This window comes from Bathycoccus prasinos (genome assembly GCF_002220235.1).
Source record: "Bathycoccus prasinos genomic : chromosome_5".
In the NCBI taxonomy this organism is placed as follows: Eukaryota; Viridiplantae; Chlorophyta; class Mamiellophyceae; order Mamiellales; family Bathycoccaceae; genus Bathycoccus; species Bathycoccus prasinos.
In genome coordinates this window covers 324,113-349,978 of record NC_024004.1, presented here as the reverse complement: position 1 = coordinate 349,978, position 25,866 = coordinate 324,113, and the positions used below count along the sequence as shown (strand labels likewise).

The 25,866-nt window shown below is 48.7% G+C and overlaps 16 protein-coding genes across 16 annotated transcripts; 7 read left to right on the top strand and 9 right to left on the bottom strand.

Moving 5' to 3' along the window:
* Window positions 1-41: 41 nt before the first annotated feature.
* Bathy05g01960 (predicted protein) lies at window positions 42-563 on the top strand (the record flags this gene model as incomplete). Its single annotated transcript, XM_007513250.1, has 1 exon — window positions 42-563. One exon carries the CDS (start codon window positions 42-44, stop codon window positions 561-563), a length of 522 nt encoding a protein of 173 aa, XP_007513312.1.
* Window positions 564-1,433: 870 nt separating this feature from the next.
* Bathy05g01950 (predicted protein) lies at window positions 1,434-2,522 on the bottom strand (the record flags this gene model as incomplete). The annotated part of the gene is made up of 1 exon (XM_007513281.1): window positions 1,434-2,522. One exon carries the CDS (start codon window positions 2,520-2,522, stop codon window positions 1,434-1,436), a length of 1,089 nt encoding a protein of 362 aa, XP_007513343.1.
* Window positions 2,523-3,360: 838 nt separating this feature from the next.
* Bathy05g01940 (predicted protein) lies at window positions 3,361-5,583 on the top strand (the record flags this gene model as incomplete). The annotated part of the gene is made up of 1 exon (XM_007513124.1): window positions 3,361-5,583. The coding sequence occupies one exon, from the start codon at window positions 3,361-3,363 to the stop codon at window positions 5,581-5,583; it is 2,223 nt and encodes a 740-aa protein (XP_007513186.1).
* A 108-nt stretch (window positions 5,584-5,691) lies between these two features.
* Bathy05g01930 (predicted protein) lies at window positions 5,692-6,048 on the bottom strand (the record flags this gene model as incomplete). Its single annotated transcript, XM_007512985.1, has 1 exon — window positions 5,692-6,048. One exon carries the CDS (start codon window positions 6,046-6,048, stop codon window positions 5,692-5,694), a length of 357 nt encoding a protein of 118 aa, XP_007513047.1.
* A 115-nt stretch (window positions 6,049-6,163) lies between these two features.
* Window positions 6,164-6,817, top strand: Bathy05g01920 (predicted protein; the record flags this gene model as incomplete). The annotated part of the gene is made up of 1 exon (XM_007512927.1): window positions 6,164-6,817. One exon carries the CDS (start codon window positions 6,164-6,166, stop codon window positions 6,815-6,817), a length of 654 nt encoding a protein of 217 aa, XP_007512989.1.
* A 63-nt stretch (window positions 6,818-6,880) lies between these two features.
* Bathy05g01910 (predicted protein) lies at window positions 6,881-7,546 on the bottom strand (the record flags this gene model as incomplete). Its single annotated transcript, XM_007513110.1, has 1 exon — window positions 6,881-7,546. One exon carries the CDS (start codon window positions 7,544-7,546, stop codon window positions 6,881-6,883), a length of 666 nt encoding a protein of 221 aa, XP_007513172.1.
* Window positions 7,547-7,627: 81 nt separating this feature from the next.
* On the bottom strand, window positions 7,628-9,175 carry Bathy05g01900 (unknown protein; the record flags this gene model as incomplete). The annotated part of the gene is made up of 1 exon (XM_007512872.1): window positions 7,628-9,175. One exon carries the CDS (start codon window positions 9,173-9,175, stop codon window positions 7,628-7,630), a length of 1,548 nt encoding a protein of 515 aa, XP_007512934.1.
* A 349-nt stretch (window positions 9,176-9,524) lies between these two features.
* Window positions 9,525-10,400, top strand: Bathy05g01890 (predicted protein; the record flags this gene model as incomplete). The annotated part of the gene is made up of 1 exon (XM_007513270.1): window positions 9,525-10,400. The coding sequence occupies one exon, from the start codon at window positions 9,525-9,527 to the stop codon at window positions 10,398-10,400; it is 876 nt and encodes a 291-aa protein (XP_007513332.1).
* Window positions 10,401-10,641: 241 nt separating this feature from the next.
* On the bottom strand, window positions 10,642-11,685 carry Bathy05g01880 (carbohydrate-binding module family 20 protein; the record flags this gene model as incomplete). The annotated part of the gene is made up of 1 exon (XM_007512967.1): window positions 10,642-11,685. The coding sequence occupies one exon, from the start codon at window positions 11,683-11,685 to the stop codon at window positions 10,642-10,644; it is 1,044 nt and encodes a 347-aa protein (XP_007513029.1).
* A 413-nt stretch (window positions 11,686-12,098) lies between these two features.
* Bathy05g01870 (conserved hypothetical protein) lies at window positions 12,099-13,319 on the top strand (the record flags this gene model as incomplete). The annotated part of the gene is made up of 1 exon (XM_007513227.1): window positions 12,099-13,319. One exon carries the CDS (start codon window positions 12,099-12,101, stop codon window positions 13,317-13,319), a length of 1,221 nt encoding a protein of 406 aa, XP_007513289.1.
* A 1,379-nt stretch (window positions 13,320-14,698) lies between these two features.
* Bathy05g01860 (predicted protein) lies at window positions 14,699-17,059 on the bottom strand (the record flags this gene model as incomplete). The annotated part of the gene is made up of 1 exon (XM_007513122.1): window positions 14,699-17,059. One exon carries the CDS (start codon window positions 17,057-17,059, stop codon window positions 14,699-14,701), a length of 2,361 nt encoding a protein of 786 aa, XP_007513184.1.
* A 381-nt stretch (window positions 17,060-17,440) lies between these two features.
* Window positions 17,441-19,810, bottom strand: Bathy05g01850 (unknown protein; the record flags this gene model as incomplete). Its single annotated transcript, XM_007513126.1, has 1 exon — window positions 17,441-19,810. One exon carries the CDS (start codon window positions 19,808-19,810, stop codon window positions 17,441-17,443), a length of 2,370 nt encoding a protein of 789 aa, XP_007513188.1.
* A 295-nt stretch (window positions 19,811-20,105) lies between these two features.
* Window positions 20,106-20,795, bottom strand: Bathy05g01840 (unknown protein; the record flags this gene model as incomplete). The annotated part of the gene is made up of 1 exon (XM_007512901.1): window positions 20,106-20,795. The coding sequence occupies one exon, from the start codon at window positions 20,793-20,795 to the stop codon at window positions 20,106-20,108; it is 690 nt and encodes a 229-aa protein (XP_007512963.1).
* A 174-nt stretch (window positions 20,796-20,969) lies between these two features.
* On the top strand, window positions 20,970-23,222 carry Bathy05g01830 (GTP-binding protein HflX; the record flags this gene model as incomplete). The annotated part of the gene is made up of 1 exon (XM_007513207.1): window positions 20,970-23,222. One exon carries the CDS (start codon window positions 20,970-20,972, stop codon window positions 23,220-23,222), a length of 2,253 nt encoding a protein of 750 aa, XP_007513269.1.
* Window positions 23,223-23,461: 239 nt separating this feature from the next.
* Window positions 23,462-23,977, bottom strand: Bathy05g01820 (unknown protein; the record flags this gene model as incomplete). The annotated part of the gene is made up of 1 exon (XM_007512817.1): window positions 23,462-23,977. One exon carries the CDS (start codon window positions 23,975-23,977, stop codon window positions 23,462-23,464), a length of 516 nt encoding a protein of 171 aa, XP_007512879.1.
* Window positions 23,978-24,313: 336 nt separating this feature from the next.
* Bathy05g01810 (predicted protein) lies at window positions 24,314-25,846 on the top strand (the record flags this gene model as incomplete). Its single annotated transcript, XM_007513101.1, has 1 exon — window positions 24,314-25,846. The coding sequence occupies one exon, from the start codon at window positions 24,314-24,316 to the stop codon at window positions 25,844-25,846; it is 1,533 nt and encodes a 510-aa protein (XP_007513163.1).
* Window positions 25,847-25,866: the final 20 nt, after the last annotated feature.

Genomic DNA, 25,866 nt, shown 5'->3' with positions numbered 1-25,866 from the left:
CGTCGATGGGATACATAGATCCAAACTTAGACGAGAATTTGATGTCGTGCGAGGAATATTGCGAGAGCAAAGGGTTGAAGAATGGGTTAAAGATTGAGAGAGATTTTGAAGGGTGGGTGGAAGAGAAGACGTGCAAGGAGTTGAATTTTGCGCCGACGCAAGAGGAGCACTGGCAGAGGATGGGAGTGAGTGGCCCTAGAGAAGCGGTAGGAAGGATGGGGAAAGCGGCAAACGCGAAAGAGCATTCGAGGAAGTGTTTGCACACGAATCCGAACATGTATTTTTATCGACACTGCAAACCGGGGGAAGAGCCGAAGTGGGGACCTTGGGAGGAAGACGAGATTCAGTTGTTCTTGGAGACGGCGATAAAACACGGAGCAGGGGATAATTGGGGGTTATTTTCCTCGTACATTCCAGGGAGAGTTGGGTACTCGTGTAATCAAGCCTATCGTAGCATTATGTTGCCGAGAGGATTGATTTTAGACGACCATTATTTGATGACCGAGAGCGGCAAAACAATCATTAGGAAGAAAAGAACGGGATTGAAGAAATACACGTGTTGAAACAGTTCGTAGCACGTACAAATTCAGATGTAAAACTTATTCTAATCGTAGATTCGTAGCACTGTTACTACCTACACACGGGCACGATGTCGTTATGAACACGCGCACGATGTATGGGCGCTTCTTTCTCTTTGCGTTTCTTTCTCTTTGATACTTTAAGATATTAGCGACCTCTCGACAGAATCAAGGGTGCTCTTGTAGTAGCCTCTCGGCAGAGCCGAAGGTTTTCTTGACGTTCGAGCGATATAGAATTTGTAGTACTTCGCCACTCTGTTCTTCCTGAACGGTTTGGCACAGACTAACAAACACTCAAAACGTTGTTTTGCAGTCGCGCGTTAATATTGCGCTCTTCCAGCGATGGAGATGTCAACGCGCTCGCAACTCTTACTTTCTCTCATCTCTTCAAAATCTCTTCTTTATGACTACACTCTCAAAATCGAAACTCTTTCGTACAGTAAACTCGAATCAGATGGTATCGTTCGACGACGCCTCGTTCTTCTTTTTTTTGTTCAACTGGGTATTTTTACTAAACCCGGCTCGGATCAGACTTGGCTCGCTCCGCTGTTGTCACGGAATAATAAAAAACGTATTCCGCGATACAAAGAGGTACTGTTTCTTTTACATCAATTCAAGTTGATGATTGTACAACAAAGAAACAGTATCAGCGCAATTTCCTCCGCGTCTCACTCAATCTTTCATTCTCGTTTACTTTCCTATTTCCTTCCTTCCTAAGAATACAATCCTCTCTCTAATTTTCCTTCTCTCCTCTTCCTCCTCCTCTTCTTCCTTCTTCTATATCTTTTATACAAACAATTTTCTAAATAACACTTTCTATAAACACGGATGATGGTGATGAATGTTGCAAAATTGTTATCGACAATACTTTGCAGGATCGATGTTCTGCGGGATTTGTTGAATCTCCGTCCCTAACTCTTGCTCAATTCTGAACAAGTTGAAGCGATCTTCGTATGTCACCAGGTTCACGGCGATACCCAAGTGACCGAATCGCCCGGATCTACCGACTCTGTGCAAATACGTCTCGCCAGATTTCGGAAAATCAAAGTTGATGACGACGTTCACGGATTGAATGTCGATACCTCGCGTGAACAAATCCGAGGAGACCAAGTTTCTGCACGATCCAGCTCTGAAATCGTGGAAGACTTTGTTCCGGTCGCCTTGTTGCATTTTCGCGTGGATGTAAAAGCACGAATAGCCAAGCTCGGTAATTTTCCTCGCGAGCAGTTCAACTCTGTTCACAGAGTTGCAAAAAATCATCGACTGATTGATTTGTAACTTCGAAAACAACGTGTTCAAGCAGTGCACTTTCTGTCTCTCTTCCACAAAGGCGTAGTATTGCGTGATACCTTTCAAGGTCAACTCTTCCATCAAGTTAATGACGTAAGGCTTTCTGAGCCACTTGTCTTTGAACGATTTGACTGTAACCGGAAACGTCGCCGAGTACAACAAAATTTGTCGGTTCTTCGCGCAGAAATCAATAACTTGCGCGATGACTGGTTCAAACTCCGGCGCCAACAACTTATCGGCTTCATCCATGGCCAACATCGTGACGTTGGATAACTTCGCGACGCCTTTCCCGGCCAAATCGACCAAACGACCCGGCGTCGCCACGACGACGTGCACCGTTTGGTGCAAACGCATAATGTCGTCCTTCAAAGAGGTACCACCCGTCGTCACCATGACTTGCGTCCCCAAGTGCTTCCCGAGTTCTTTGCACACCTGCGCGGTTTGCAACGCCAATTCTCTCGTAGGGACCAAAATAACCGCTTGGATGATATTCTTTGTAGCATCCGTCTTTTCCAAAATTGGAATCGTAAACGCCGCGGTTTTACCCGTCCCGTTCTTCGCTCTCGCTAAAATATCTCTCCCAGTTAACGCGATCGGAATCGACTCTTCTTGAATCGGCGAAGGTCTTTCGAAGCCTTTCTCGAAAATGCCCATCAAAAGTTCTCTCTTCAAGAAATAATCCTCGAATTCGTTTCCTTTTGTCGCGGTCACATCTTCGGTTTGGTATCGCTCGTCGCGCGCTGGAGCTTTGATCTGGTCTTTCCAGTTATCTGGCGCTTGCGTTGGGACCAAGTTTGGACTGTGTTTCGATGATGATGAAAAGAGTTCTTCGGTTAGTTTTTTGTGTAATTGTCAAACGTCTCGAAGAGGAAGAGACGCGATGATATTAAGCGGAAGAGAAAGAGAGAATTATAACGAGAATCCGAAAACGCAAAACGCAAACCTCTCGCGACCGAGAGAACGTCTCTAAAACGAAAGAAACCCGCGAACGAAAAATATGTGCACTCACTCGTACGCGTTGTGCGCCGGGTACGACGCTTGCTGAGGCGGTTGTTGGCCACCAAAGTTCATTGTTTTCTCTTCTTAATTTTTTTGTGCGTTCCAAGAAGATTTGTTTCTCTCTCGTTTCGCGCGAATTGACTTTGTCTCTCCTAAACTCCAAAAGCGGGAAAACAAAAGCGCTCTCTCTCTCTCTCTTTGCACTCAAAGAAATCGAGAACGAACGATCTCTTTGCGCGTGAATTTGGTGCGAGAACGCGTGAAATGTGTTCGCGTCTTCTTTCGCAAAGGGTAACGTGTTGTTCTTGTTGTTGGTAATGTTGTGCGGGCAATTATATCTAACTGATCGAGAGAGAGAGAAAAAAAAATCTCTTCTTTCTTTTCTGCTTTGGCAGCCACTTTTTTCTCTCCTCGTTTTTAAGAATAACGAACTCTTGGTGTTTTGTTGTTGTTGTTGTTGTTTCAGAGCAGCAGATGTGTATATAAAAGAAAAATGGAGGAAGGAAAAGCAAAGAAGAAACGAGAACGAACGACTGGAGGAGAAGAGGAAGAAGAAGAAGAAGGAGAAATTTTCCAACGAGACGACGCGATGAAGAAGAGGAAGAAGAAAACGAGGAAAAGCGATGATGATTTTGACGATGATGATGCTAATGCTGCCGCGTATTCCGATATATACGGCCCGAACGCCTCGGCAACGTTTCACTTCTTGGAGGAACACCGGCACCGGGTCCACTTACAAAAACTCTCCGATATTCTCGCATCCGTCGCGTGTCAATCGAGCGGGATAAATTGCGACTACGGGAGATTTACGAACAAACCACTGGTGAAGAAAATAGCCGTCGTGCTCGCGCCCGGGTTGGAACATAAGATGTACGTGGACACGTTCGGCGCGTTGCACTGCAAAAACATGAAGAGGATATTTAGGAATAGGATTGAGGGAGGTAAAGGAGGGAGTCAGTGTGTGGCGACGAAGAGTATGAATCCTACGGCGAAAGGCGCGACGCACGCGCGGTCGATTTTGTACAACGGAGGATGGGCGTCTGGAGCGGAGACGAAGAAGAAGAGGGAGGCGAAGTATAAGAACGACGAGGCCGCGCAGGCTTATAGGTTGGCTAAAGAGCAAGCGAAAGCAGCAGTCAAAGAAGAAGGAGAAGGAGAAGCAGAAGCAGGTGATGATGATAACAATGGTGCTTTGAAGAAGACGGCAAAAAATGGAGGAAAGAACAACAAAACGAGTACGACGACGACGAATAACGAACGAGTAACGACGGAGACGAAATTGTTGCAATTTTTACGAGACGCACCGAGGAAGCTCTCGGTAAAAAGCGCGACATTGACGGCGGAAGATATGGCGGATATGAGATACCCGTTACCGACGTTGATAAAGAAGAAAGAAAAAGCAGAAGTGAAAGAAGTGCTGAAACTTCCAGAGGGAGGATTCGTGTGCACGCAACCTGCCGGCATGGGCGTCGCCAACGCCGAGTACCCGGAGATTGTCGCCATGGATTGTGAAATGGTCACTATTGAAACCGGTTTAGCTTTGGCGCGATGCTCCGTCGTCGACGATTGTGGCACAGTCATCTACGACAAACTCGTCTTACCGCCGACGCCAATCGTGAATTACAACACTGAATTTTCCGGCATCACGAAAGAGCAAATGCGAAACGTGACGACGACGTTAGAGGACGTGCAAAAAGAGTTGTTAGAGCTCATCCCGAGCGAATGTGTTATTGCGGGACACTCTTTAGAAAACGATTTAATGATGCTTAAAATGTGTCATCCGAACGTGGTGGATACGGTGCAAATGTACCCGCACAAACGAGGCGCGCCGTTTCGTAACGCTCTCCGATTTCTCACCGAAAGATATCTGAGGCGAAAGATACAACACGAAGGCACGCACGACTCCGTAACCGATGCCCGAGCGACGCTCGAGTTGGTTTACTTGAAACTCATTCGAGGCGAAACGTTCGGCAACGACATCAGCGAGAATTTCGAAGACAGCGAGTCTTTATTCGATCACATCGCCAAGGAAAATAAAACGCGAGGAGGAGGCTTGGAGAATGAATGCGAGGTGCTCGTTTTTGAAACGATTACGAATAGTAATAACGAGACGATTGGAGTTTCTGGAGCAACAGAAACGTACAAGTGCGTTTCTGATGATGACGTGACGATGAAAATGCAAATGTCCATGCGCGAGGCGCCCGAGGACATGTCTTTACTCTGTTTCGGCTATTTGAGAGAATTGGAGGATGTTTTAGAGAAGCACGCTTTGAAGGAGAAGAAGAAGAAAAATAAAAAAGCCAAAGGAGGAGACGACGACGACGACGATTCTACCGCGAGAAAAGAACACTTTATCGAACGCATCGAGGCCACGCAAAATCTCGACTCGCGCGTCGCTAGAATTTGGGATGAACTTCCGGCAAACTCTTTACTTCTCGTCGCCACTGCCGTCGGCGACTCCGCCACGTTGCGGTACAAACAGGAAGAAAAATGGTCGAGAAACCGTAAGTTCTCCGAGACCGAGGAAGTAGAGAGGAAAAAACAAGGTTTACAAAACTGGACGGACGAGGAACAAGAGGCGTTGAATAAGAGATGGGACGCCACGCAGTTTGGCGTCGCGTTGTGCGCCATTAAGCCGGTACTGGAAGAGGGAGAGGAGAAACGACCACTCGTCCCCGCGGCGGCTTGGACGAACTCGCAGAAAGAGAGAGTATGAATAGAACGCACTATTTACTACTAGCTAATAATACTAATGTACAACACAACCTAAACTAGAACCTATATATATCTACCGCTCCGAGATATCATCGCCTTCGAGCTCATATCACAAGTATCCAATACCTACGCATCGTAAACACTTGCTCATCTTCGTCCCCGAACACGTCGGGCACAGGCACACCCTCTCCATCTCCGCCTCTCGTATCGGTTGCCACTCCAAAGCGCCTCTCCCTTTGCACGTCCCGCACGATATAAACCGTAACCCGTCGCACAAGTTGCACTTCCTCCCGGTACGTTTTTTGTTCGTTTTCACGAGTTGTTTCCCGACGACGTTGAACGCGGCTGAGCTGCCGACGAGGAGAAACGTCGCGGAAGCGATGGTGCCAAAAAACGACAGGAGGACTTGCTTGGCCGCTTTTTGAGAGACGCCGACGTCCGCGTAGTTGTTCGGCGGGGTCACCATTGTATTTACGACAACAACAACAACAACAATGGAGAATTACGTTTGGGGAAACTTCGTTAAAACTGCGACACAAAAGCGCGCTTATCGAGAAATATCAGAAACATATCACACAGACATGAGCCGAGAAGAACAACAACAAAACTGCTGCTCGCACGACCACGACTGCGACGAATCCTCCTGCGCGACCAGTTCTTTGCACGGGTTCGTAGACCTCTCGAAACTCTCCTCCCAAAACGTCCAAGCAGAAGCAGATTGCCGAAACGTTTTCCGAGAATGGAACTCGAGATTAGATACGGATCCCGTCGGCATCCAAAGCGACGAGAACGATTGCGAACTCATCTTGAGAGTACCATTCACGGAGGACGTGAAACTGACCGGCGTGGTCATCGTCGGAGGTAAAAATGGAACGCACCCGGCGGAAGTGAAACTCTTCGCGAACGATAAGAACAAAATAGATTTGGAAAACGCACACAGAAAGAAACCGACGCAAAAGTTTGACTGGCAGGAAGATTTTTTAGGCGTTTTAGAGTACGAAACGGATCGGACGAAGTTTAGCTCAGTTTCCTCGGTGACGATATTCGTGTCGAAAAATATGGCGAGTTTAAGAGGGGAGGAGATGCGGACGGAGATATCGTACGTAGGGTTACGAGGTGAAGCGAGCGGGAACAGGCGGGATATGATCGTCACGGCGGTGTACGAGACCAAGCCGATGGCGGAGGATCATAAAGTCGAAGAAGGCGAGATGCAAAAACCGAGGATGGCGATGTAGAATACCATAATAATACACGTACAAATATAGCGTTAGATTATATAGTCTAGACATTTTTTGTTATCAGAGATCGCTACAGCCCGCCGTGGTCTTATTCGCCACGCCGACGGAGCACAGCGAGACGCCTTTGAATAAATCGTCGACGCCGGTGTTCGATACGCGCAACACCTCCACGGTGTAAAATAACTCGCTCTCTGCCGGCACTCGAACTCTCAACGGAGACACCACGCTACTCGATCCAAATCCGTCTTCTGCTTTGACCATAATTTCTCTCGTTTCGCCTCTCTTGGCGCCGATTAAGCCTCGTTTCAAGCCTTTTACCTGTCCTGGTTGCACAGCGTTTGCTGCTAAATTAATCACGACGGGTTGCGTCTCGCTTTCGCGAACGGAGACGGAATTCTCCGACGTGGACACGATTTCACCGCCGTACGTGGTATCAAACACCGTGCCGTCTTTCAATTTGCCGACGTAGTTTACCAGCAGTAATCCGTTCTCGCTGACACCTTCTTTTTCATCAGACGACGACGCTTCGGCGTTCTGGGGAAAACTCGTCGTTGTTGTTGTTGCGAGGAAGAGAAAAAGCGCGGCGGTGGAAGAAGATGCGGACGACGAGAGAAACTGGCGGCGGTTCTTTTTTGTGTTTTGAACGACAGTTACTTTGTTTGGTGTTCGCACGACGTGTTGTGCCCGACAACAACAGGCGGCGGCGGCGTGTTGCGCGCGCTGCATTTGGTTAGTATACAAATGAAGAAGAGTCTCGTTCTCTGAACAGTTTGTTTCATCGCGTCGTCGCTTCTCGCTCGGCGTATCTCATCTCGGACGTCTCGCGCGAATGTTCTCAAAATTCTTCTCGCGATCTTCTTCGCTCAAGAACGAGGCAGAGGTAAGATCTGGCGGCGGTCGTCGTTGCTTTTTCACGCCGCCGCTGGTGCTGCCGCTGGCGGCGGATTTTCGTGGAGGCGGTGACATCTCTCGCGCTTCTTCGCCTCGTTCTGGTTCGTCGTCGTCGTCTTCAAAGGGGTCTTCGATATCCTCGTCCTCTTCTTCTACTGCTGCTTCTAATAACGCGTCATATTTTTCCTCTTTCCGTTTCCAGAGCACGCTGTTGCTGTTACCACCAGAACTGGTAGTATTAGTAGCGACGCCTCGTCCTCGATTCTCGCTTTTCTTCATCTTCTTCGTTTTACTCGTAGTCGTTGACACGGGCGGTGGTTGTATTGCTTGACTTTCGAATAAAAGTCGTTTAGCCTCTTCCATGGGAAGTAACGGAGGTGCAATGTCACCAGCGTCGTTGTCGTTTCTGTCGTTCATAATCGTTGAAGGAGGAGGAGGAGGAGGAGGAGATATTCGAGCGTCACTTTCATCGTTCATTCGCGCCTCGTCCCTCGTCTCGTTACCGGCGTCATCTCCGCCTACCATTTTCGTCAGCACAAACGCCAACGCGGCAAATCCGGTACCGAACGCGAGCGGCGGTATCAATTTTGCTTTCGCCACAGTCGTCAGCGATGCCACGGCGCTTCGCAAATCCCACACGATGTCCTCGTCCTCGAACGGATTATCGTCCTTCTCTTCGGTTTCTTCCTTTTCAAAATCGTTAAATCTATTGTTCTCTAATCTACTACTAGAACCGCTATTACTCGCGTCGTAAGACGCATTCTTCGTCGATGCGCTCTCTTCTTCTTTCTCTCCCCTTACTTTTCCCGTTTCCTCTTCCAACCGTCTCAAAATCTCCGCCGCTTTCGCCCTTTGCTCGGGTCTCGCGTTTGGCAGCTCCCTCACCGCGCGTTCCAAGATTTCTCTTTCATTCGTCATCGTCGTCGAAGAAGAAGAAGAAGAAGAAGCCGTACCATCCATCGCTCTCTCATCTCCCTCGCTTTTAGAAATCTTCACCTCCGGCGCTCGCTCCAAAACCATAGTCTCATTCATCTCGTCTTCGCGCAGCGCGTCTCGCAACAGTTTCTTCACCATCACAATTTGCTCTTTTTTCGGCAACTCCTCGAACGCTTCGATCAAGTGCTCTGCGGTTGCGTCTCGCACGCTTCCCTCTGCTTTCGCCGGGTGGACGCCGAGGAGAACATCGATGACCCGAGGTTTTGTGGTGGAAAGCGGCGGTAAAGGTGGTGGTGGTGGCATCGTGCCGCCGCCTAAATCGTTCCGGACGACGACGCGTCGTCGTCGTTGTCTCGTTCTTCGTCGTTCTCGTCGACTTTGGGGAGAAAAGCCGTTGGGAGCGGAAAGGATGATGATTGCATTTCTCTCCGTCCTCGTGTGTCTCCTTTTCCTCCTCGTCCTAAAAGTCGATGATGACGATGAAGAAGGCAAAGAAGAAGAGATGGTGGTTTTTGTGCGGGTGAGCATCGTCGTCGTCGTTTGCATCGAGAGAAGATAAAGCGACGACACAACGACGCGACAAGAACGAGCGTCTTTAGGGGTGATGTGCGTTGCAGAAGTGGCGCATTTCTGCAGAGTTTAGACGCGCACTTACTGTACTCATATTTAAAGCAATATAAAAGGATTAAGGATATCTGAGCGTACGTAACTGACAACAACAATGTTTACTCACCACCACGCTTTCTCCCAAAGAAGGCCTTTGCTGGAGAAAAATACTACGAATAATAACGCGCTTCTTCATCATCTTCTTTGTCCCCGTCGTCGGAATCATCATCGGAATCGAATTTTTGGTGGCAAAGTCGCGACGAGTCAAAAGATGGATGAAATCGCTCGGTTCATCTCCGAACGAGAAAACTGCGACGTAACCAAGCAAACATCCTGCGGCTCTTCGCAGTGGGCGTCGTTTCGGAAGTACGAAACCGCGGACGAGGGAAAAAAATTCTTCGTGAAACTCTCGAGAAAAGACGATTCGATGTTTCGAGGCGAAAAAGCAGGTTTGGAGGCGTTGCGCGAAGCGGGAAGTCCGTTGATGGTCGTACCGAAAGTGTTCTACGCGGGCGGTGTTCCGGACGGATTTCGCGACGGGAACTCGATGATTATCATGGAACATCTCAACTTTGGCGCGAGAGGCGATCAAGGCGAATTTGGTACGGCTTTAGCGAAGATGCACGCGGCGAAAATCGACGGCGCGGAGGAGTTTGGTTTCGAAGTGAACAATACGATTGGCGAAACGCCGCAAAAGAACGTGCCGATGACGAAGGATTGGGAAACGTTTTGGGTGGAGAGTCGATTGTTGCCGCAGTTGAAAATGAGTCGGGATAACGAGTTGCAACGGTTAGGAGACGAAGTTATCGAGAAGAGAGTTCCGGAGATGTTTAAAGGGTTGAATATTAAACCGAGTATTTTGCACGGCGATTTGTGGAGCGGAAACATAGGTACGGTGGACGGGAAGCCGAGTATTTTTGACCCGGCGGTGTATTACGGGCATCACGAGGCTGATTTTGGCATGTCCTGGTGCGCTGGTTTTAGCCCTGCGTTTTTCGAAGCGTATTGGTCGGTGATTGAAAAAGACGAAGGCGGGTTCGAAGAGAGAAAAATTATGTATCAGTTGTATCACATCTTGAATCATTACAACATGTTCGGCGGTGGATACCGCTCGCAAGCAATGGGGATGTTGAAACAGTTGTTGTGATGTTGCAACATTCGTTGTTGTTATGAAAAAGACATACAGTAGAAATAGTCAAAGTAGTATATAAAGTCGAAAACCGTAGTACTGAGGCGATGGACGTTTAATTTATAGTTTAGCGCGTGCAATATGAGTAAGATGGTTGTTTTCATTACATCTTAAAAAATCAATAGATAATATATATATGATAGTCGTTCTCTCTTTCTCTCTCTCTCTCTTCCTCTCTTCTATCATACATAATGTATCACTAACGACTCTCTTGCTTGCTCGACTTTTTATCTTCTTTATCGCCGTTTCCGGTGATTTGCATGAATCGTTTCTTCCACGCGCCGACTTGTTCTTCAAACACCAAATTTCTCTTCTTCTCCGCGTTTAACTGATCCTTCAACGCGATTCTCACGTTCGCGCTCAACCTCGCCTCTTCTCTCAGCGCTTTCACTTGCATCTTCGACGTTTTCAATTCCGTTCTCAAAACCTTGATCTCCCCCGTTTGCCTCTTCACCGTTTCGTCTTGCTTCCTCACTCGTTCGACTAAGCGTTCGTCTTTGCTTTGCTTCACGCCTTCGGCGCTGAACACCGCCGTTTCGTTCGGGTTCCCGCTCCACGAATCTTTCACGTATAAAATTGGTCCATCCTCCGGGGATAACGACAACACCTGGTTATTCCCAGACTGCCAACTGGACGGCGCGTTCGGATTGGACGCCGGCGCCACGCAGTACTTGTAAATATAAATACCATCCACCGGTAACTCGACCTCTTCGCTCGTCCAAACGTTCCCTTCCGACCAGTTCAAGAGTAACGCGTTGGCGACGTCCCACTCGCCCATGGATTCGTGCGAGCCGCAGATTCGCATCACGTCCCCAAAACCGACTTCCATTTTGATCTGAAATCTCACCGTGACCACTTGCACAGTGTCGATCATGTTGTCGTCGTCCAACGCGCCGTCTCGTAAGGAGCGAAACGTCGCTTCGGACGATGATGATGAGGATCCGTTTATTACTTTCGCGATCGAGACGCCGTTATTATTTTTACCGCTACTCTTCTTGTCATCGACGGCGTCTAAAATCTCCGCGTCCACGGATGCGTCCTCGTCTTTTTTGCGTCGAGCGTTCAGCGCGAACGAGGACAAAGACGAAGACGACTTCGAGGACGACGACGATGATGATTTTTGTCGGACGATGGAAAACGTCTTCGGCTGCGATTTCGATTTCTCGAAACGTTTCGAAGAAGAGGAAGAAAAAGAAGACGAAGAACACGCGATCATCGAAACAGAAATAGCGGTCGAGGCCATGATGATGACTAAAACGACGATGAGATCAGTACGTTCGTACTGTCGGTGATGCTGTTTAGTAGTATGTGGCGATTATTTTAAATATCTTCAAACTCGAGGCCCCGAGAGAAAGGAAAATGTGGCTCAAAAAGGGCGGGAAAAAACATTTTTGATTTGTGTTTTTCTGGTCGCGAAATGGTTGTTGTTCTCAATCTCAATAATCAAGACGCTTCTCTCGCTTTTTGTCTCTGGCTGGACTGTTGTTTGGTTCTCACGTTATTTGCTGACTCAAGAAAACAGAAAACCAGATAAAGGTTTTTCCACATCAACACTCCCCAGACATACACACACTCTATACGTACTCTTGTTTCCTTTCTCTCTCCATTTTTGCATAAAAGAAGGAGGAGAATAAGAGAGAGAGAAAAGAATATATAATGGCGTACGACGCGACTTTACAGTTCCTCAAAGACGACGAGCTCGAGAAGTTAATCCGAGCCGGACCTCTGTACGATTCCGCCATTCACGAGAAAATTCCAATCCAAGAGTGGAGGAAAAACGCCGAGTTGCACGTTTTATACAACAGCATAGAGTTACTCCACAACACGGAAGTGATGAGCAATTTATCCGTTCACTCGGACGCGATCGCCAGTCGAGTGTACCACTTCTACCTCCCGATTTTATTTCGGGTGATGTTTTTGTTGGAAGAACACAAGAAGAAACAAAAGGAGGATATGGACTCTTTCCTTTTATCGCAAGAGAAGAAAAAAGAAGAAAAAGGCGAGAGTAAGAAAAAAGAGTTTTATCCGAAACCGTTGTTTATTGGGATCGAAGCGCCTCAAGGACTCGGGAAATCGACGTTAGTGGACGTGTTGCAAACGTTAATTGATAACTCGGTGGTGTTATCTTTAGATGATTTATATTTACCGCGCGAGGAGCAGCAAGACCTCGGGCAGAAGAAGCACCCGGGGAACCCTCTGTTGACGTTTCGAGGGAATCCAGGGACGCACGATTTACCGTTAGCTCGGGAGACGATTAAGAAGTTGAAGAGCATCAACGTAGGGTTAGGTGATGGGCAAACGACCGTGGCTTTGCCCAGGTATAACAAGAAGGCGTGCAATGGGAGAGGCGATCGATTACCCCGAGAGGATTGGCCGAGCGTGAGCGGGCCTACGGATATCGTGTTTTTGGAAGGGTGGTGTTTAGGATTTGAACGGCCGAGAGAGTTTGAATCGCTGATTTCCAGCGTAGACGCGAGAGTGTATTTTGCGCCTATTAACGAGTATTTGATGGAATACGAATCGGTGTTCAACAACGTGATTGATTCGTGGATGATTATTAAAGCCGGCGATTGGAGGTGGGCGTACGAGTGGCGCCAAGAGCAAGAGAGAAAAAACAACGGCGGGTTGACAGATGCGCAAGTGAGAGATTTTGTCGACAGATTTGCACCCACGTACGACGCATGTTTGCAGAATCTGCACGATAAAGTAGAGAGTAAGAGATTAGAAGATAGTAGGAGCGCGATGCTCATAGAGGTGAACAAAGACCGTTCGGTGAAAATGAACAACGAACAGGTTGAAACAATCACGGAGATCCTGAACAAGGCGAGGGAGAGAGGTGCGCAAGAAGGAGACACAGAGGATCTCATGATCGACTGATTGATTGATATATATACATATATATATACATAGAATATAAAATAAGCAGCAGGAGAATATAAGAACTTGTAAAACAAAAAACGTAGTACGTACTATTACATCACAAAACACATCAAGCCGAGAACGTGATGTTTGTTTTTATTTTAATAAAGCTACTAAATTATATTAAGTTTATCAATTAAACATATTATCTATATCTGATTATATCTCTCTACAAAATTAAGAACGCGGTTTTTCCTTCTTCTCGCGGAACAGCGCGCTCAAAGCAACGCCGGCAACCTTCACGACCTTGAATCGAACGCCCGGGATATCCCCGACGGCGTGACCCTTTCTGCCAAAACCAGACACCAAAACTTCGTCGTTTTCGTCGACAAAGTTCAAGCAACCATCTCTCGGGACGAAGCACGCAACCTTCTTACCGTTCTTGATGAGCTGAACGCGAACGCACTTACGAATAGCCGAGTTCGGCTGTTTCGCTTCGATACCAATCTTTTCCAAAACGATGCCTTTGGAGTGCGAGCAACCGGCGAATGGCTTTTTCCATTCGGAACCCAAGTTGGCTTTGTTAAAATCTTTGTCCGCCCATCTTTGCTCGCGACGGTGCGTCTTGAGCTTACGGCCGGCCCCTAAACCTCTCGTTTTACCTGTTTATTCGATGAGGAAAGAAGAAGAGAAAAGTGGACAAAGGTAAGTATTTTTCAGAGAAAGAAAGAGAGAGAGAGGTTCCCACCAGGGAGGAGAAAAACACAAACACCGCCGAAAGAGAAGATGATGCAATCACGGCTCGAAGTGCACGCACGCGAACGCGCGCGCAACCCCGCGACGACGTAAACGCGCGAAAGAAACGCGTGCGCACTCCTTTCGACCGATACATTTCACATTTCTCGCGTGCAAAGCTAACCAAACCGCCACTCATTTCCGCGGAAAATTTTGATGCAGCAGGGCTTAAAACCGAGCGGGCCGTATAAGGGAAGAAAAATTGTCTAATCGGATTCGCGCGCAAAGGGCGACGAGGCGGATGGAAATTCGTCCTCGACGATCGATCCGCGCGCGATGTGCACATCGATTCGCTCGAATAAGAGAAGAGATCGCCTTTATCGATGAAAGAGAATTACTAGAAAAGAGACGTACCCATTGTTTTAGAGTGCTTTTTTAGTGACGATTTGACGAGTTCGGGTCTAAGAGAGAAGAGAAAAGAAGGAAAAGGCAAAAGTCCCAAAAAAACAAAAAAGATCAAGAGGGAAAATACAACACAACAACAACAGACAAGGACGAAGAAAGAGAGATAGACTTTTTATTATTACACTTCTTCTCTCCACCATCTCCGCGTTATTACTACTCTTTATATGCTTTTCTGCTATTATCTTGTTCCCTAAAATCTATTTATTATCTCCTGCTTCTTGGGTCTTGCGAGCCGCCTCTCTGGCCTGAGCCGCCGTTTCTTGCGCGCTCTGGAGCATTCGCGCGTCTTCTTCCTCTCCTTCTTCTTCTTTAACTTCTTCTTCTTCTTCTTGCTGATGATGTTGCTGCTGCGAGTTGTTCAAGTCGCCGTCACGAACGTGTTCTTCCGAAGGTAAGTGCGCGGCTTCAAATTGCATGCGAACGGCGCTGCGCTCTTGCGAGGCGTCGTTGATATTGGCGGCGGCGGCGTTTTCTAGAGATGCGGCGATGCTGTTTCTTCGCTCGAAATCAAGATGTTGCGCCGCACGTTCCATGTGGTACGCGCGCAGAAAAGCCGCGCGTAAACCTAATTCAGTCATCACATCGGTGCTTCTTCCCACTGCCCCGTCCGGGACTTCACTGGCTTCATATTCTTGTTCTTGCTTCATGCGTTTTAACTCGCGCTCTTCCATCAATTTTTCGACGCGTTTACCTTCCTCTTCAAAGTTCAAGCGTTTCAACTTTTGCGCCGGCGTGAGCCACTTCAAGACGTACATTTTGAGCAATTTTTCGTGCACGTGACACGGCGTGAGTTGTTGTTTTACCGCGTACGCTCTAGGACCAATCATTTCGAACGAACGCGCCGCTTCGATGTGGTCTATTTTTGGAGGTAAGCACACCGCCGGTTTATGGCGACAAAGCGGGCACGGTTTACTCTTCGCCAACCACGGATGAATGCATCCGAAGCAAAAAACGTGACCGCAGCCTTGCACGCAATGTGGACGCACGAGAAATTCGCGACAGACTGGACAGCGCAACTCGTGCTCAATCCATGGCGGCATTTCATGCTGCGCATCCTCGGTTGGTACAATGCGGTTCGCGCACGCCTGCGAAAGTTTCGCGATCAACTGTACGTCAAGATTACTCTTCTTCTCGTGGTCTCCCGTTTCCATATCGTGGTCTCCGTTGCTCCCATCGCTGATGTTATCACCTCCTCTGCCAACTGGTTGCGTGAAATCGTCGTCGTTCGCCGCAGCTGCGGCCATTTTTGCGCCCTTCTTGTTCTTCTTCCTTTGCGATTCGTCCTCTGGTGACTCGTCCGCCGATTCCATCTTCGCGTCTTCACCTTCTCTTTTCTCTCCTACAACGCCCGCATCGCCACCACCGTTGCCATTACCCTCTACCACGTCTTTTCCTACTACTCCTTTCTCATCTTCTTTAATCGGAAAGTTCATGAAAGCGCTGTTAAACTTCCGCGTAAACTCTCCGCCTCGCGCTTGAAATAGTTGCAGCAAACCTTCCTCGAACATCTCTCGTATCTTCTCGTGTTCGCCAGTGCCATCGTGGTTTTGACTGTGCACGTTCGTTACGTAATCATCAATCTCTTGACTCGGACCTTGCGAGAAAATTGGGACAAACTCGTCGTCGTACCCGCCACCTAAAGTCAACGGCTGCGCGTCGACGCCTTTGCCGACGAGAGGAAACGTACTCATTTTCAACTTTTTCCCAACGTTCCCTCCTCTCGCGCCGGCGACGGTGGCGTTTCCGACCACTCCGTGATCTCTCTTTCCAGAAACTGCTCCTGACGTTCCACTTGCATCGTTGTTTGCCGCATTCTGTCGTGATAATTCGTGCTCTTTCTGTTGCTGCGACGCTCTCAAAACGGCGCCGCTCTCTCTCGCCACTTTCGTCCTCAAATACCGAAATCGAAACGGATTCTTCATCGATTTCTCGTTCCTCAAAACATTCGCCGGCCCGCCAAACGAAACGATATCCCCGTGCATCAACTTCACGTACTTTTGCTTCTCGATCATCTTCCCGTTCACGTACGTCCCATTGGTCGTCTTAAAATCGTAAATGAAATGTTCGTCTCCCGCGCTCACGCACTTGGCGTGCGTTCGCGACAAAAGATACGGCAAATCCGGCACGTCTAAAACGTACGTGTTCGTATTGTTTCGTCCAATGACGATCGTTTGTTCCTCCGGGACGTTGTCTAACTCTTCCTCGAGCTTCGAATCCTCCTCATCGTCGTCTTCTTTTCGTTGTCTGTTGTCTTCTTTTCTATTCTGACTTTGCGCACGGGTGCCTAAATTTTTTCCTTTCTTTCCCTCGATGAGTAAATCTTGCAAGCGCATCTCTCTCGGCAAAGTTGGCGATTCCAGATCCCCGTTGAGCAATAACAACACGGCCACGGTTATCGGACCACCGTTTAAAGGAAAACCACTCTCCTCGCTTTTTATAGACGCAGTGTTCGTGGCGTCGTCTTTAGTGGTGGTCTTCTTAGACGCCTTTTGTTTTTGCGCGTTCTTGTTATTCTTGTTCGGTTTCGGCGAAGAGACCGAAGCCGTTGCTTTCACCATTTTACGCCGTTGTGGATCAAATCTCCCCAAGCTTCTTCTTCTTTCTCTGAGAATACGAACACGAATGATACTCTATACACAAAATGAAGGAACGGAAGAAAGCTCTTCTATCTTGCTGGGCGACCGAAAAGTGGACGAGAGATTACGATCGTCGTCGTTCGGAAAGAGAGAGAGAGAGAATTCTTTATATACCTTTTTGTTGTGAGGGATTTGAATGGAGACACAACGGAAAATTGGGAAAATGTGAGCACACAACAAAACAAACGAGACAACCACGAACGCAAAAGGTGTTGTCCGACGACGACGATAATGATACTGATAAAGATGATGATGATGATGATATTATCGTCGGGGGTTCGATTTTGTTCGATGGTGGTACGACTACAACTCCGGGCGGTGCTCGGAACTACTATGACTACTACTACTACTACTACTTATGCGTATACTTTCGCCGATATCGCCGGCGTTTTCGCCTTCCTCCTTCTCCTCATCCTCCTCCTCATCCTCCTCTCGCTTCTTTTTCGCCTGTTCTATTTCGTCGTGCTGTTGCAACAACACGTTCTCGCCGACGTCTTCCAACGCCGCGCGAATGTCTTCCGGCAAGACGAAGTTTTCCGGGTCGTACTTTTTCGCGTTGTCGAAACACATCTTGGCAATTTCGAGTTTACCGATGGAATACTGGGTGAACCCGACGTCGGCCCACAAGATGGAACTTTCTTCGCCGTACATCAATGACATGTGCAAAGCGTCGCCGGCCAAGGCGAAGAAATGTTCTTTTACAAGTTTTCGACCGGTGAGCGAGAGGACGTCTCGACACAACGCTTTCTCGTGGTCTTCCATGTGCTCGGGTTTTAAGAGGCAGAGCTGTTTCGCTTCGGTTAACGCGTCGTGTTGTATTTTGGTAAACCGACCCAACGCGTTGTCGTTGGCGGCTTCGATGAGGTACAAGACGATGCCCATATTGATGAGATGTTCGCGTCGCGGGTCTTCCCAGATGACGTCGTCGAGCATTTTGGCAGCAGCTTCCAAGTTTTCCTTCAATTCGTCGTGCAGTTTCACAGCTCGTCTTTTCAAGTCCATTTCCTCGTTCGACAAAGCTTTGGACGAACCGCTTTCTTTCTCTTGGTGATCGAGTTCGTCTTTCTCGATGCGTGCGGCGTTGGTCAAGATTTCGCCACTGGCCATCTCGCGAAAGGTTCTGGCTACGTGTAAGCTCGCTAATAAGCGGTACGCGTGTACTCTTCCTGGTGACAGGGCATCGATCGAATCTTTCGCCATTTGCGCGTACTTCATCGCCTCGTCGTATTTTTCCAACGCGTAATTCGCCTCGCTTATGAACTTGTACCCTTCCATCTTGTCCTCGTTTTTCACGTGCAAATCGATTGCCTTCTTCGCAAACGCGATGGCATCTTCCATAGCGTTTTCATCCTTCGCGTACCGGCGAACGGCGGCGCTGTTGTGCGTCCCGGACGCTGAGTTTGGCTTCATCTCTAACAGCGACGCGCACGCCGTCGTTGCCATTTTCAACGTGTAATTGAAATTCGCGTCCAATCTCGTTTTCTTCGCCTCTAAAAACCGTTCCTCGAAGTCGCCGTCGCCGTCGTAATCCTCGTCATCGTAATCGAAATTTTCGTCCTCGTCCGTTTGTGATATCTCGTGCTCTAACTTCTTTTGATTTTCGGTGATATTTTGTAACTGCGCGACCAATTTCGGCACCGCGTTTGCGAATTCCAAACGAATGAACAAACACGTCGTCTCTTCCAACTTTCCGGACAAGCACATTCTCTTGGCGACTTGCAAATTCGATTTCCCAGTCGTTTCGTCGATGGCATTCTGTGACGCGTCTGTCAACGCTTTCGTTTTGATCTCGTCTAAAAGTTTCGACACGCGCTGACTTTCGTCGTGATAATTTTGCGCCCGCTCCTCTCTTCTCTCGCCTTTACAATACTGCGTCTGTCTCTTCAGCAACTCCTTCGCTTGCTTTTTCTCCTCCCTCGAGGCGTTCACGACGTCGTCTAAATTGTTCGGCCCGGGGAACAAACACATTCGCGTCACGAACGATATCAAAACGCCGTTGTACGTCACTCCGGATCTTCCTCCTGGTGATTGCGAGGAGACTTCGTCGATCGCTTTCTTATACACTTCAATCGCGTCGTGTTCTCGTAAACTCTTCGCGCACGTCTGGTACAAAACGGATTCCACTTCTCGCCGAAACATGGTATTTCTCGGATTTTTCCTCATGTGATCAAACCCAGGTCCAGCCATGTACAAGTTATCTCTTCCTTCGAAAACCGGTTTCAAACTGTACAAATTCCGGTTCCGAAATCTCGTCCCGCACGCCACGTCCGGTTGTAACCATTTCTTCGACGTCTCGAGCTTCTTTTGCGTCGTCCACGTCAACGTCGTCGCGTCGATCGAATCCGCACCGGAAATAGCTCTCTCGTACAATTCCGCTCGGTTCCGTATCTGCTGAAAGATCTGCACGTTCGCGGCGACGCAGGCATCGCACGATAACTCTTCCAAGAGTAACTTCGTCGCGTTTACGTGAGAGAACTGAAGCTCTGTTTCGTCTTTCAGTGGGTGAGATTTTGGTGACGAGGATGATACCGACGACGAGGACGAAGAAGGCGTTTCGGAATTGGATTTTCCCCCGCCGTTAAAGGTGTTGCTTTTGCGGAACCAAGAGGCTTCGACGACGACCATTAAAGTCATCATCATCATCGCCGAAAAGAAAAGGAAAAGATTCCTCATCATCATCGGTGAAAATGTGTGATGTGTGTGTATACACAAACGCGTCGTTTTAAGGGCCGTAGGCCGCGTGGAAACGGTGTGACGCGATGGGGGGAAAAGAAGCAAAGGAAAAGAAGCAAAAATCCTCTCAAAAGACTCTTTGAGAAACAACGGAAGAAGCGCGTATACGGGTGGTAAAGGGTGGGAGATGGAACTTTCTGAAAGAAACGACTGTGATATAGAGAGTTGATTGCAACATTGGCGCTGTTTTCGCTCGCTCGCCTTTTCGCTCGCTCGCCTTTTCGCTCTCGCGGTCTCAACACGCCAGCAGGAGCAGCGCGACGAGCGAGGCGACGCACGCCGAAGAAACCGCCAACGCATTTTGCGACATCATCGTCGAAGAATACGCAGCACCACTCGTCGTCGTCGTAGCATCGCTGTGATCGCACGCCGTGTGCGTCGCCCCTGCCATGTACATCGCGGGATCGCCCATCGCGTGCGCTCCCGTGCACCCTTTCGAGTACGCGTGCATCACCGCTTGAGATTCGGTCATGAACATCGTTTTCCCACTGACCACGCAGATGACGTTCCTTCCATCGAGATTCATTAACTTGAACGGAATTTCCGAAGTGACCCCGGACATCGCGCAATAACTCGCGCAGGACGTTTCCTTGCACCCAACGAACCCTTTCACATCAGTCAATGCGCTCGCGCCGACTTGGCTCAACGTTATCTTGTCCGCGCTCGTGCTGTCGTACGCGTTGCACTCCGTGGTGCGTTGATTCGCCGCGTCTCCGCCGCAGGCTGCATCCGCCACGGAGGTTTCGCAGACGCCGACGCAGTAATACTCCGGGTCCGTTGAAGACGCATCCGATGATGTCGTTGAATGCGAGTACGCGTTCGCCTCCTCAAAGCGCAAACTTCCCAAAAAAAAGAAGAAGAGGAGAGAAAAAGAGAGCGCTCTCGTCGTCGTCGTTTTCGTCGTCGTCGTCGTCGTCGTCGTCATCTCGGGTCGTTTTCGTCGTCGTAATGCACCACCGCGTCTTGAGAGCGCAAGCTCTTAAAATGGAGAAAAGACACGTGGCGGCGAATTTCGTTTCCAACTCCACACTTAATTCGTCGTCATCAACATCTTCTTCTTCGTTCGCGTCGTCTCGCGCGGCTGCTCTCCTGCGGCGAGATGGCATCGACGACGACGGTCACGACGACGACGACGAAGAGGTATCATCGTTATTCGTTGAACGATGATTTCAGACGACGACGAAAAGGGCAAAAAGGACCACCAAAACGTGCCAAAGTGGGGCGTGTGCTCGGCGCAAAAGTGGTGTCGTCGGCAACGAAGAAGAACTGCGAGACGCACGATGTGTCGACGGATGATGACGTAAACGACGTAGACGCGTTTTTAGAGGACGAGGACGAGTGGACGAAAGAAGATGTGAACGATACAAAAGAAGATCGAGGAGAAGAGAGCGGTAGTATCGGTGGTGACGATGCGACGAAAACGAAGAGGAGTACTACTCGAGGAAGAACAACAACAACAACAACAACATCAACGGAAGCGGTTGAGGAGGTGAAAGAAGAGGCGAAAGACGAGTACGAAAATTTAACGTGGGAGGAAATCATCGAGAGAGAATACGGAGGAGGGACGCAAAAATCGTCGATGGTGTCTCCGTTAGCGTCTCGCTCTACCTCTCGCAGATACGATTTAGGTGGTCGCGATGGTTCGCGCAACGACGACGACGACGACTCGAAGGATTACTGGGAGACGCGGATGCAACCGCTGCGCTGCGTGGTCGTTGGCGTCGGGAAGAAAGGGCGCCCCGAGTTTAAGAAGAACGAGAAGAAGAACGCAGACGCGACATTCTCCGTGGACGATTCTTTGAGCGAGTTGGAGAGGTTGTGCGATGCGGCTGGGTTGGTTGTGGTGGGGAGGGTGACGCAGAATTTACGAACGCCAAACGCGAGAACGTTTTTAGGAAGAGGGAAAATTAGCGAGTTACGAGAGGTTTGCGGCGTGGAGAGTCCGAATGTCGTCGCTGAAGGGAAGAAGATGAAGTTGAATGAGAAAGAAGAATACGGTGATAATAACGAGGACGAAGGTGGGAGTTTTGATTGGGACGAAAGCGAGGACGAAGACGAGGAATGGGAGGAGGAGGAGGAGGAGGAAGACGACAGCTCCGGGAGTTCGTTTGAAATGTATTACAAGGACTACGGCGACGATGATGATTATGGCGGCGGCGACGACGACGACGACGACGAAATCTTTGCGTTTAAACGCAAACAGTTTGCAGATTTAGTCGTTTTTGACGACGAGTTAACCCCGAAGCAAGGCGTAAACATAGAGAAAGCCTTGGGCGATAAGCTTCGCGTGTGCGATCGAACGGCTTTGATTTTGGATATCTTCTCTCAACGCGCGAGAACGGCGGAAGGCGCCATGCAAGTAGAAATCGGCCAATTGGAGTACCAGTTACCGAGAATTACCAAGTTATGGACGCATTTGGAGCGTCAATCCGGGAGTGGTAACGTAAAAGGTATGGGCGAGAAGCAAATTGAAATCGATAAGCGTTTGTTAAAGGACAAAATCTCGCAGTTGAGAAAAAAATTGCGCTCGGTGAAAACCTCTCGCGACCAGAGGAGAGACCAAAACAGAGATAAGAACGGAGCGCCGATCGCACCAACCATTGCTTTAGCTGGTTATACCAACGCTGGAAAGTCAAGCTTGATGAATGCGTTATGCGGTGACGACCACGCGCGGGTTCAAGATGAACTCTTTCACACGCTCGACCCGCTCACGCGTCGATTGAACTTGCCGTCTGGAGGGAACTGTCGAGTCGTCGATACGGTTGGATTTATTCAAAAGCTACCGACACAACTCGTGGCTGCGTTTCGAGCAACGTTAGAGGAAGTCGCAGAGGCGAATTTAGTCTTGCACGTCATCGATATTTCCTCAGAGTTAGCCACGGCGCAAATGGCGGCGGTGGATGAAACCTTGGAGGTTTTGCTTCGCGAACGAAACGAGAAAGATGGATCTTCTGTGTTTGAAATGCCAACCCAGATTTCCGTTTGGAACAAACTCGACAACTTATCCGAATATCAACGTCAAGACGTCGAAGAAGCCGCGAAGAGAATCAACTCGAAGAATAAAAGTAACAAAGTCTTCATCGTCTCCGCTCGAACCGGCGAAGGCTTGGACGAATTGCGCAAAGGCTTAGAATCCGTCTTGGCAGAGAAAACGTTACGAAGAGTCGAACTGCGCGTTCCTTTCAGCGAGAGCGGTAAACTCATTGGAGAATTCCGTAAAGTTGGCGTCGTCGAACGCGAAGAGTGGGACGAAGAGAACGCTTTAATTGTCGCGTTAGTACCGATTTCCATGAGCGAAAGAGCCGACGTGGTGGGGTACTACTCTTCTTGGGTGTCCTCGTTTTCCGCGTGATGATTACAATTGTAGAGAGTGTAAATACTCACACATATAAAGAAAAGATGTAATAACAACAACAACAACGAAAAGTATTTGTCGCATTATTGACATGTGCAGCATTTACGTACGATTGAAACTACTAACTGTGCTATTGTTAACGTGAAAGAACTAAACTCTCTCTCTACTCCTCGACTACATAAAGACGAGACGCGGCGGTATTTGCTTGAAGAACAAACAAGCAATAATACACATTCTCACTCCTCCACCTCTCCGCCGCCGGCGGCGAACCCTCTCCCCGACTTCATCTTCGATCGCGAGAGCGCGAAACTCTTCTCGTCCTCCGTAATAATCTCCCCTGACTTCACCTTCTCTGCTATCTTCCTCTCGATGTCCTCTAACTTCCTCTCTCTCCCTGCTCTCAACAACCCACCGGCGCTGGCGTATAACTCCCAAAACACCGTCTTCGCTTTCGGTTTCGTGCTGACCATTTTCACCACGTCCCCGGGTTTCAACCAATTCCTCTCGTTCCCGGAATAGTTCGCCTCGTGGTGCATCTTATACTTCTTCCTTTTTCTGACGTATTTCTTCCATTTCGGGTGTTTCACCAATCTCTCCACGATCACGGAGACCGTTCGTTCCATCTTCGTCGAGTGGACTATTCCGATTCTGGTTTGTGATTTCGACGGCGGTTTAACGAGAGGCGGTGGGGTCGTTCCGGAGACTTTCGTCACGATGGAACCCATGAGGCGTTTGAACTGTAACGACGTCATATTCGTAGTATCAATACTACTAAACTTTGCTCCGCTTCTTCAGGTATAAAGAAGTCGCAGTAGTAAAAGTAGTACTGGTAGTAGACGAATAGACTCGTAGACTCGTCGTCGTTTACGTCCTCCTCCTCCCGTGAAAGGTACTGTTATGATGAAGTTTTTAATGGAAAATTCGTCAGTTTTTACACCCGTGTTTCGTCTTTTCTCTCAGAGAAGACAAACGCACTCCTATTATACGGTCTCTCTTTACACGCTTTAAAAGAAGGCTTTTCGGAGCTAAGAGTTAAGAAGAGAGAGAGCGTCTTCTTTTGATCGTCGATTTATTCGTAATTCATACCGATGACGACGACTACAAAAGGAGAAGAGGAAGAAGAATCAGAGCAAGTGGTAACCCCGTGGGACGTGTCCGCCGGCGCCGATGGGAAAATCGATTACACGAAACTGGTGCGAGAGTTTGGGTGCTCGGAAATCGACGAGAACTTAATCGAACGCATCGAAAGGTGCACGAAAACAAAAGCGCACCCGTTTTTACGCAGAGGCTTATTCTTCGCCCACAGAGAGCTCGATGAAATCGTCTCCGCGTACGAGAAAGGAGAGAAGTTTTATCTCTACACCGGACGAGGACCGTCGAGCGAAAGTTTACACCTGGGGCATCTGGTGCCGTTTCAATTCACCAAGTGGCTGCAAGACGCGTTTAAAGTCCCCTTAGTGATTCAGTTAACGGACGACGAGAAGTTTTTGTGGAAGGATTTACAGCTGGAAGATTGCAGAAGGCTGGCGAGGGAGAACGCGAAGGATATCGCGGCGTGCGGGTTCAATCCGGAGACGACGTTTATATTCGCGGACGCGAGTTACATGTGTTCGAGTTTTTACGTGAATATGGTGAAGATTGCCAAGTGCGTGACGTTTAATCAAGCGAAAGGGATATTTGGGTTCACCGGAGATTCGAATATCGGGCAGATTGGGTTTCCTCCGGTGCAAGCGGCGCCGAGTTTTCCGGATTGCTTTCCGCACATGTTCGGGATGAACAAGAAATCGTTGAAGTGTTTGATTCCGTGCGCGATTGACCAGGATCCGTATTTTAGAATGACTCGAGACGTGTCGCATAGGATTGGCGGGTATAAGCCAGCGCTCGTGGAGAGTCGATTTTTCCCGGCGTTAAAAGGTGAGAGCGGGAAGATGTCCGCGAGCGATCCGACGAGCGCCATTTACGTCACCGATACCGCCAAAGAGATTAAGAATAAGATTAACAAGCACGCGTTTAGTGGTGGAGGCGCGACGATCGAGGAGCAGAGAGAAAACGGAGCGAATTTAGAGGTAGACGTGCCGTGGAAGTGGTTGAACTTCTTTTTAGAAGACGACGAGAAATTAAAAGAGATTGGAGAGAAGTACGGAAGCGGAGAAATGTTAACCGGAGAGATTAAACAGATTTTAGTCGACGTGTTAACGCCGATGGTGGAAGAGCATCAGAAAAGGAGAGCGTTAGTGACCGACGAGGTATTAGATGTCTATTTCAACCCTACAAAAACACCGAAAGTGTTTTTAGATTTGTTTCGAGAGTACGAGGAGAAGGAGTTCGGTAAGTGGGAAAAGAAAAAAGGAGGTGGGGATTCCGAAAACGACGACTTGTGCGCGGCGTTGGAAGAAAAAATGAAACTGGAAGGCGCGACTGAAAACGAGGAAGGATGCGCAATTGGCGCGCCGAAGAGCGAAGATTGGTTGCGAATACGCAAAGAGAGAATGCAACGAGACGCCCCGACGGAAGGTTCGAAATCGGCGCTGAAGAAAGCGGCGAAAATCAAAGCGGCGGCGGAGAAGAAAGCAGCCGAAAAGGCGGCGAAAGCCGCCGCCAGAGGAGAAGCGGCGACGTGAAATAAGAAATGATAACACGG